General features: G+C 41.6%; 1 protein-coding gene across 1 annotated transcript in view; it reads right to left on the minus strand.

Annotated features, from left to right (window-relative positions):
• FAM162A (family with sequence similarity 162 member A) overlaps nt 1-10,112 on the minus strand; it is a 27,355-nt gene extending 17,243 nt beyond the window's left edge. Inside the window, exon 1 of the mRNA XM_041754965.1 lies at nt 9,957-10,112. Within this exon, the coding sequence (XP_041610899.1) occupies nt 9,957-9,990 (34 nt within the window). The 5' untranslated portion in view covers nt 9,991-10,112. The remainder of the gene's footprint in view (nt 1-9,956) is intronic.
• Between the last annotated feature and the right edge of the window lie 1,064 nt (nt 10,113-11,176).

Below are 11,176 nucleotides of genomic sequence, written 5' to 3' on the forward strand. Positions count from 1 at the left end.
ATGAAGCTGGCTCAAGTACTAGCTTTTGTCTTGTTCCCTCCTTTCCCTAAAAAGCCTTTCCAGCCCCATGATGGACAGTGCAGAGAGGTGAAGATGCCTTTTTTTTTCCCCTCAGAATCTTTCAAGACATTCCTTGAGAGAATCATCAGTGATGTGACCTTAGACATGATAAATGAAAGTTGAAAGAATGCTGGAGGAGAAAGAGGTTTTTAGATTACCGAATTTAACCTTTATGAAGATCAGCTGCCAAGTGTGATGCAAGTATTGTTGGTAACTATGAAGGCTGTTAATGATCTGCTTAAAAATAAAATCATGGGGAACCTGGGTGGCTTAGTTAGTTAAGCATCTGCCTTCAGCTCAGGTCATGATCCCAGGGTGCTGGGATTGAGTCCAGCATCAGGCTCCTGCGTCTGCCTATGTCTCTCCCTCTCTGTCTCTCATGAATGGAATGAATGAATGAATAAATAAATAAATAAAGGCATTTGTCAAAACCCATAAAACTACATCACAAAGAGCTTTAATAAATCCAAATTTTATTTTATTTTATTTTATTTAAATATTTTATTTATTCTTGAGAGATAGAAGGAGAGACAGAGCCAGAGACACAGGCAGAGACAGAGCCAGAGACACAGGCAGAGGGAGAAGCAGGCTCCATGCACCGGGAGCCTGACGTGGGATCCGATCCCGGGTCTCCAGGATCGCGCCCTGGGCCAAAGGCAGGCGCCAAACTGCTGCGCCACCCAGGGATCCCCAATAAATCCAAATTTTAAAATTATCAACCAGGATGCTGGAGTATCCCAGGATGGAATGCAGACTGTGACAAATGTATCAAAGTGTATCAGAAATGTATGACATGACCTAGCCTCACAACCTTCAAGGTAAGGAAAAAGCGGCTGACCTAAGTAACTTTGAAAAACATCATTTTGACTGGAAACTGTAAGACTCAAGACAAAAAGAACTATACATTAAACACTGTACTCTAGTTGGCAAACTTGTTTCTTAGAGGAGCATGGGTTAGCAATCCCGAAACTACTTTACAACTGTACTGGGATTGAACAAATAAGTAAATAAATGGTAGATAATGAGAGCCCAGAGAAAGGAGTTCCAAAAGCAAGGGTGGAAGGCTAGAACGAATGGATCAGTCAGAGAATTCAGTATTAACTCCTTTCTTTACATAGCTATTTATTTATATGTTGTATATATTTATGTGTATGAGATGACAGACGTGAGATATGGACATATTCCTAAGTACATGTGTACACATGGGTCAGTATACATACATATATTTCCTATCTCTACCCAGTGGGAGGGCCTACAATCTTCAGTAGGAACCAGCACACTCAGTGCCCAGATTATGATTTCTAAATACCATTATCTAATAAAAGGAACTAGGGCTCCTTTGAGAAAAATGTAAGCTCCTTAAAGAAAGTCTGATTTTACACTGGAGAAGAGAAAATACAAGATGAGTCTGGAATACCCTGTAGTGCCAGAAAGTGAGGAAGTATTCAAAAAAACACAAGGATGTTTTTGGATAGGGGCCATACACAAAGGGACACAGGAGCTGATCTCATAGAGCCTAACCTAGAATAATTTGAACAACAAAATAATGTAGTAATAGATTACAATTTAGGGTATAAAATATATGAATCCATATTGATATAAATAATAAATGAATAAATGAGAGAGAAGGGACAAATCTTCCTTATAAAAAAAAAATCCCAAATATATGTAGATAATCTTCCTTCCTGGACTGCCTCTCCCCTTGTGGGAAAGTGTGAGTTGGACTCAGTAACTTGTTTCCAAAGAACAGAGTATGGGAAGGGAAAAACAGTAACTTTTTAAGGAAGAAACAAACTGACCAAGGTTAAAATCATCAGTCACAGGTCATATGGATATCATGTACCGTCAGAAGGATACTTGACCTCTGTGCTAGTTATTCTGTCCTCAAACCCATAACCCAGTCTAGTCTCATCATGAGAAAGCATCAAATAAACCCAAATTGAAAGACATTCTACAAAATATCTGACTAGTATTCTTCAAAATTATCAAGATCACCAAAATCAAAGACTGTGAAATTGTCAGAGACATGACAACGAAACATGATGTGGCCTCCTGTAACAGAAAATGGGACATCAGTAGAATAATTGCTGAGATCCAAATAAAGTTTGTCCTTTAGTTGATAGTAATAGACCAATGTTAGTTTTTTAGTTCTGACAAATATACTATAGTTATATAAGATGTTAACATTAGGGGCAATTGGGTGAGAGGTAAACAGAACTCTCATACTATCTTTGCAAGTTTTCTATAAATTAAAGTTATTCCAAAATAAAAATATTTCTAAAACATAGTACTTGGGTATTAATTATGTCTTGTTTTTACTTTCTACATGTTTTGTGGATATTTTACATTTACTTGATATTTAGTTTATTTATTTATAAAGATTTTATTTATTTATTCATGAGAGATGCACAGAGAGAGGCAGAGACACAGGCAGAGGGAGAAGTAGGCTCCCTGTAGGGAGCCTGATGAGGGACTTGATCCCAGGATCTGGGGATCATGACCTGAACCAAAGGCAGACACTCAACCACTAAGCTACCCAGGCATCCCAGTATTTTTAAAATTTGATATTATCCCTATAAAACTGTCACTCTCACTCACTTGCACTCCAATATGCTTTTGGCATGAGACAGAAAAAGAAAGGGCACAGTAGGAAATGCACCCAATTCAGGGTGGACTAAAAATAAAGGCATCTGACTATGTTGGTGGAAATGAGGTAAGAAAACTATACATGGGGATCCCTGGGTGGCGCAGCGGTTTGGCGCCTGCCTTTGGCCCGGGGCGCGATCCTGGGGACCCGGGATCGAATCCCACGTCGGGCTCCCGGTGCACGGAGCCTGCTTCTCCCTCTGCCTATGTCTCTGCCTCTCTCTCTCTGTGTGTGACTATCATAAATAAATAAAAATTAAAAAAAAGAAAAAGAAAACTATACATGTTGGTATGTATCTTGTCACACCTTGCTATTCTCAAATGTGGTCGACATCACCTGGGAGCTTGTTAGAAATGCAGATTCTTGGCTCCCACCCCAGACCTACAGAATCTGAGTCTGCATTTTTATTTTTGTGTTGAGAATCAGATCAATTTTAAGTCTCAGGAGGACAAAGCTAAATGTATGCTTATCCTGACCATTGCAAAGCTCATACACATTCACCTTTTAATCAATACTGTATTTAAAAATTATGATGAAATTATATGTCGAATGTTTATAACTGCTCAGTAGACCTAGAAGGAAGAATGACTAAATTACGGTAGTTATTCCACTTAGAGATTTTATTCCCACTCAGAGCTCATTTAAATTAGAGAACCACTGATTTAGTTTCCACATTAGAAGCAAAGCTGGGCTACTCTAAAGGCTGGCCACAAAACAAATGAACGAACCTGAGATAACTAACTTACCCTGAGCTTTCCCAATAATCAGGCTTGATATTTCCTGTCTGCAATTATTCTAAAAAGGATGGAATTTTTTGGTTTCAAACTCTGATTTGCCCAGCTCTTATATATGCAACAAAGACTTCCAAATCTGCCTGCCAGGCTCCCATTGCTCACAAACCTAACTGCCTTCTTAATAAGGTCCTTGCTGATGTTCTAGAGCTTGGAACTTAAGTTAAGACACTGTCCTAACTCACTCTATCTCTGGTTACTGTACCTACCCATGCTTTCCCACAGTGAGAATCCTTTTGTCTGAAAAACTCCCACAAGGATTTGGGGACAGGTAGAGCAGATTCAAGCAGGAAAACAACAATAACAATGGTGATTTCATAAGTAAATGTGAGTCGAGAATGCAGGATGGGCCAGGGCTGAGGGACAAGTAGGGGTAAAGGGAGTAGGAAGACATATATATGGAATCCTCCTTTTGGACAGTGTCGTAACACTGTAGTTCAAGGGGATTGTGAAAAGAAAATAAGACAGGACCCAATGAAGAGCACGACCTGACAAACGTGAAAAATACTAGGAAGGAAAAATGGCAAGAGAGATTGACATTATGGACTTTTGTGGGCTGGCTAGAACTCTAATCACTATTTGTAACATTGCTTCTATGGGAAAAATTTTTTTGAGTTCAAAAATGGATTTATAAATAAACCTTTGAAACCTGGCCAGTTTTTAAGTGGGGAGGAAATTCAATGGAAAAAGTCTTGCGATTCTATGTATCTGGTGCCCAAATTTTAGTGAGATGGGGCCATTTCTTGGTGATTTTTTCCCCCCTCTATCAACATTCCAGCCCATTCCCAGCAGTGGTTATCTGAAATTCTATTGGCTTTAGCTGTTGACCTAAATCTTTGTGACACAAACAAATTCCCTATTTTTCCATCTGTTTTCTCAACCTTCCCCGCAGGCTTGCAAGAACACTGGGCTTTCCTGCACTTTAAACTAGTGAAGGAAGGGATGTTGTACCAAACTTACCTCACCATCTCTAGATCCTTCCCTTTGCCCCTTTCTCACCAAATTTCTGATTGATTTTTAAGATTTGATTTATTTACTGGAGAGGGAGAGGAAAAGGGAGAGAATCTGAAGCATCTGCACTGAGCACAGAGCCAGAAGTGGAACTCGATCCCACAACCGTGAGATCATGACCTGAGCTGAAACCAAGAATTGGAAGCTCAATCTACTAAGCCACTCAGACACTGCTCTTTCCCTGCTCTTAAAAAAATAAGCTTTAAATTATAAAAGTAACACTTGCTCATTACAAAAAATTTGGAAGCTTAAAAATAGTATGAAGAAAAATAAAAACACCTATAACCATATCATCCAGAGATAACATCCCGGTATGTCCTTCCCAGATTTTTCCTATGCTCGTACACAACATATACATTTTTCATAATCAAAAAAATACTACATCTTATGTCAAAACAGTTTTCCAACATATAAATTAAAAAATACTTTTGATGGCTATATAACAACTAACACGTGAATATAACCTGAATTCAACCATTCCCTTGGCTGGATTTGTTTCCCAATTTCACTAAATGAACAGTTTTCTACATAAACCTTTGAGGGCATTTCTGATTATTTTCTTTTGTAGATTCCTGATAGTGCAGAGTTAGAGAAGATGAGCCCTTTTAAGAACAGAACAGTTGCTTTCTAGAGGCAGAACTGATTTGCACTTCTACCAGTTGATGCAAATCCTCGTCTCCTCATACCACATTCGTTCTGAGGGTACACTATTTTGTACAAAACAATCACTTGTCCTCAACAGTTCTATAAATAAAATACTAATCTTCGTTTCATAGTTCGAATGACTGAATAAGTGCCATATATTCAATTTACTACTTTAGCCTCACCACCCACACATTTTACTATAATGTTTCTTCCCCCACTCGTTTTACTAAAATTGCTCTAACATTAGTGATCTCTTTATAGTCCCATGACTGTGTTTTTTAGAATCTCATCATTAGCTCAGTTGATTCTACTCTTTCCATCTTTGAAGCCATTTGACTCTACCGATCTCAGCCCCCTACAAGGCCTCTTTCCCTCCTTACACTATACTGCCACATTCTCTGCCTTCATCTCTGACTGCCATGATGTACATCTTTAATGTCCTTTGCCACTTCCTATTCCTTACACTGTGTCAGGCCTCCAAGATTCAGTCTTTAGTCTTTGCCTCTATCCCACATTTGTCTGTCTCAGGGAGGACTCCCTCTTTGTCCCCTGGTCTTTGACTAAGAGGCCCCACACTCACCTGAAACTCCATGCCACTTACCACTCAATAGTGCATGGCCCTCTCTGCCACAGCAGTATCCCTTAACTTTCTTATTTCAGACAACAGGGCAACACTCCTTCAGTCCTCTACACTCAAAAACTGCATCTTCTTTAAATCAACCTGTCCAGAGGTTGATTTACACAGAGCCACTAATTTCTTTAAGACACTTCCTAGATATATTCCTTTGTTGTCATTTCCATCAACTTCTCACACGTGGACATCTGTCTTCACAGGTAGTAACTATTCATGTTGTATGCAGCAACCATGTACATTTTCCAAAAATGTTTCCTTAATGACTTCTGCTGGAAGGCTTCCTTTTTGCCCAAATTCAAGTGGTTCAAAACCCTCAAAAGGCCACACCTTATCTATTACCTCCTGATGAAATCCAAGATAATCCTTTCTCCCTACTACCCTTTCTCCCCTCAGATCCTCTGCAGACTCATTACTGCCCCTACCTCTGCTCTTGTCTATCTCCCATGCCTTCTGTTTCAATGGAGCTTTCAGTAATTTTAACCTATACTTCTATTTCTTTCTTAAAGCCAGTGGTATGTTGGTTCTTGGGAGGAAGTCAACGGGGAAAAGCCCTGATTTTGTAGTGTTTGCCAATAACCCTCACCAGAGCAGATTTTAAGCTACCAATGTTAACTAATTGGGAAAATATTTGTACAAAGCCAAGAGGACCTGGCTCCATGGCACCATAGCAGCACTTAAAATCTGTTCTGTAATCTAGAACTTAATATATACTGTCTTACATAAGTTCTCCCGATGTATTATATACTTGTTCACTGCAAGAAACTCCAGCCCTAGAAGAGTGGGAGTCCATTAACTTTAGAGCTTTCATAGTATACAGGGCACAGTGTGTGCTCAATAAAAACCTTTTGAGAAGACCTGGGGGCCTGGTAAGCAAAGCCAAAGAACAGTAAAAATGGGCATGTACTTATTTAGGGTTGGTTAGAAAGAACAAACAGGACAATGAAGGAACAGAATGTAAGAGAAATAAAATCAGAATAGGAGCCAGGAGATATTGGTGACTCTTCTGGAGCCAAGTCAATTCCCCTCTGAGGCCTTAAGTTTCCTCACCAATAAAATTAGAGGACTAGACTACATGAGTCCCAAATTATATCTGGATTCTAATGCTGTAGAATGTCAGTTAAACTGACAAAGAGGCTGCTATTCTTGATCCATTGTATTGGAATAATAATGATAATAAAATCATTTTAAAATCTGCTGAGAAGTCGAAGTTTAGGACAACAAAAATTTTTCTGAAGGTGTGAAGAAACATTCTTGTAAAGCCATTCCACTCCTTTGACCTGATAACTATTCTGTAGAATGTAATAAGTATTATTAAAAATAATTTTAAGTTTTTAATTTTTAAAAAAATTATAATTACTTAAAATAATTAAAAATAATTATTCCAAAGAATATCTACTGTCTGCCTACTCTGAGCTGGACACTGATAAGTGCTAAGGTTTAGTAAAAACAATTTAGTCTTTACCCTCATGGAACCCACAGGAGTATGGGTCAGTAGCCATTTAGTTCCAAATCAATGTATCAGTGTCCTTTTTTTTTTTTTTAAGATTTTATTTACTTATTCGACAGAGAGAGAGAGAACACAAGCAGAGAGAGCAGCAGGCAGTGGGAGAGGGAGAAACTGACTCCCAGCTGAGCAGGGAGCCTGATGTGAGGCTTATCCCAAGACCCTGGGATCATGACCTGAGCTGAAGGCAGACACCCAACCGACTGAGCCACCCAGGCTCCCTGTATCAGTGCCTTTTAACTTAAAGAGCACAGACTGCTCTAAGGAATGTATGCAAGCTATGGATCCTCTCTTCCCAAAACAAGGATATAGTCATAATAATATGAATATAATTGCAGAGGTTCACAGGACCGCTCATCTGTGAAGGGATCCAAGAACCTACAAGTTAATAACTCTGACCTATATCTATACCTACATTTGCAAAATGATAAACAAATTCAGGCTCATAAAAATCTATATTCTGTTTACTAAGAAAGTACAGCAAAGATTTCCAACAGAAACAATTTTAAAAACGCCCACTGTTTAAAGGATTACGCTTTAGCTATTTGATATTTCCCTCACCTGGAGTGAGTACCTTATTCCAAATAATATCCTGGATAAGTGATGCATGCATAGATGGTTTCTATTTGGTCTGCCATTCCTTTGGTTAAGATCGCCTGATAAATCATTCTTCTTACTTGAAAACCTATTTGCACATAAATGTGTGCTTCCACTTCACAAGTAAATCTGCATTTCACGACTCTCCCATTTCACATCAAAGAGACTCAATTAGCCATGACAAACACATATACAGCACACACATATCCTGAATAAACCGCTTGACTGAAACAAAGAGCACAAGTTCCTGAATTAGATGGTACTTACTCATCTCCTGGCTCTAACATTTTATGGCTATATGATCTTGAACAAGTCATTTAACCATCTGACCTATGTTTATCACTTGTACATTGGAGGATGGATGATAAGATTTACCTAAGAAGGGTACTATAAGAAATCAATCCAGTAAAATAATGTATGTCAAAGTATGTAACTATAAAACGGCCACAAGGGATCCCTGGGTGGCGCAGCGGTTTGGCGCCTGCCTTTGGCCCAGGGCGCGATCCTGGAGACCCGGGATCGAATCCCACATCGGGCTCCCGGTGCATGGAGCCTGCTTCTCCCTCTGCCTATGTCTCTGCCTCTCTCTCTCTCTCTGTATGACTATCATAAATAAATAATTTAAAAAAAAAATTAAAACGGCCACAAGTGGGTGAAAGGGCAGATTGCTTAGTTGCTCACAAAACATCAGACATTCAAAGAAGATCTTTTAAGAGTTCTTCATATAACATTCAAGTGGATCTATCCGGAATACAATACATTGTTCTTAAATTGCTCAAGGAATTTTGTTTTGATTGAGTGCCCAATAGTGAAGTTCTTAAATATCAGAAGTCTGCAGAGAGGCTTTGGGATCTTTATAATGCATAAATATATTTTCAATGCAGGAAGATAAAACTGCTTAAAACTCTAAGGTCTTAGTTCTGATGTAGTCAAAGTCTCCGTCACTCCGTCTATTTTAGCTTTTTTCCCGAGCAATGATTCTTTCACTTACCTTGTAACAGCTAACAGGTCAGTAGGATGTACACAAAAGATTTTAGGTAAATTAGTTCCACAAAGCTAAATAAATCAATGAAATCAATCTCTTTTAGTGGAGGGAACGTTTACTTTAAAGGAAGTAAATAATATTCTTCAGTTTGAGACATGTTTTCCAGTCCATTCTCCATTTGAACACAAAATAAGCACACAAAAGATAATTTTTTTTACGTTACTTCAGGTACACTTGCAATGTATATTTACACTATTTCAATAGGCAAATTTGGGGGCGATTCTAACTTTAAAATTGGAAATAAATACCTTTTTCGTAATTTGTCACCCACGGAATAAAAGATCAGTCATCAGTCATTATACCTTATCAAAGGTGACTTAAAAGTGATTTGCCCTGGTGCCTAGAAAAAAGTCAAGCAGTCGTGAAATGCAGATTTCTCAGTCCCTACTAAGCAAAGGCTCTGCTGGTTCCCCAAGACGACAACTTAAATTCTGACTTCAAATACCCATTTCGCAGATGCCTGCTAGAAAAATAAACTGCAGATTCTATAGAACACTCTCCTCAACAAAATTCAAAGCACTTAATTGCAGATTTGCTTATAAGAAATGTACCCCCTATCTTAGGCAACAAACCCCCCCCCTCCTATTATCCTGTAAGACCTTAAATTCCTTTGCTAATCAGACACTAAGTGCGTGGGAAACCCTAGACTCGAGGTTTTCTCTAAGAGCAGGGATAAACTGAAACTGTGGGGAGGCTGGGGAGACTCAGAGCTGGAGCAGAAGGCTGAACCCACCAGGCAATGGGGGAGTCCCGGGGATGGCTGGTGCATTAGGAACCGGGGATATGGGGGCGATAAGGGTCGGGGAGCAAGGGCCGTTAAGTTGGCGGGAGGGCCAGGCGCGGCGGTCACTGGGCCAACCCCGACTACCTGCTCAGCCGGGCGCGCTCAGCCCTCGCTCTGTCGTCACTGGGGTGGGATTCCGAGCCACCTGGGGCTGCGTGATGCAACGAGCAGCCACCAGGCCCGGCGGGCAGGAGGACTCCCCGACCTCCAACCGCCCCCAGCCCGGCCCGCGTCTCACCCGCCGCCTGACGCAGGCCGCGCAGGCTCCCCATGGCCGCCTACTCCGCCGACCCGACAGCGCCTCCCGGGCGGTGACGGCGCGACCGCATTCAATGTCACCAAGCGCCCGCGATGGGAAAGAGCCTGACTGCGCGGGCGGGGCGGGCCTGGGCGACCCGAGGGCGGGGGGCGGGGCCTGCGTGATGCGCGGGGGCGGTGCCTACGTGCCGCCCGGGGCGGGGGGCGGGGCCTGCGTGCGGAGCGTGTGGGACGTGCCTGACGCGCAGACTCTGCGGGCGGTGCCCCCCCGCCCGACCCCCCCGACCCCGGTGCAGCGTGCAAGGCGCGGTTGTGTTTTTTGTTTTGCTTTGTTTTTAATTCCTGAGAGAGAGAGAGAGAGAGAGAGAGAAACCCAGGCAGAGGGAGAAGCAGGCTCCACGCAGGGAGCCCGACGTGGGACTCGATCCTGGGACTCCAGGGTCACACCCTGGGCCCAAGACAGGCGCCAAACCGCTGAGCCACCCGGGCCGCCCCAGGACGCGTTTTTAAGGATGCTTTTGTGTCACCTGGGTGTCGCAGGCCTTTGCAGTCTCTTCCCTGCGTCTGTGCAAGGACTCACTAAAATACAGGTGTGCTCGCTGCAGAACTTCTGTGAAGCTACACCCTGAAATCACACTGGCTAGATAGACAAGTGTTTCAAAACTGTTTTTCCAGCATTTTTAATGAATGTTTCTTTTCTTCAAAAAAACGTAATTGGGCTCCTGGTGACTGATGGGCCCCCACATCTTACTATTTGGGAGTATTCCCAGCCTACTTAGGAAATTCACATTTGTCAACCCTTACCCCTTTGTCAACCCTTACCCCACAGGGTCAGTAAAGTTTTTTCTTTTTTTTTAAGATTTTATTTATTCATGAGAAACAGAGAGAAGCAGGCTCCATGCAGGGAGCCCGATGCGGGACTCATCCCGGTTCTCGACCCCGGGTCTCCAGGGTCACGCCCTGGGTCGAAGGCAGGCACTAAACCACTGAGCCACCCAGGCATCCCCAGCAAAGTCTTTTTAAAGACTGTTCCTTAGCAGCCCCAAGGGCCAGGAGGTCAATGATGAAATGGGAGGTTAAGAAAAACACCACTTCTAGGCTCGATTTCCTACTCGAACGACCAGGTTGGTGCGACCAAGAAACTGTTTCCCGTTCTGTAAAATTAAAAATAATAATAATAAAAATAAATAAATAAAAATT

This window comes from Vulpes lagopus, chromosome 1 (genome assembly GCF_018345385.1).
Source record: "Vulpes lagopus strain Blue_001 chromosome 1, ASM1834538v1, whole genome shotgun sequence".
Classification (NCBI taxonomy): domain Eukaryota; kingdom Metazoa; phylum Chordata; class Mammalia; order Carnivora; family Canidae; genus Vulpes; species Vulpes lagopus.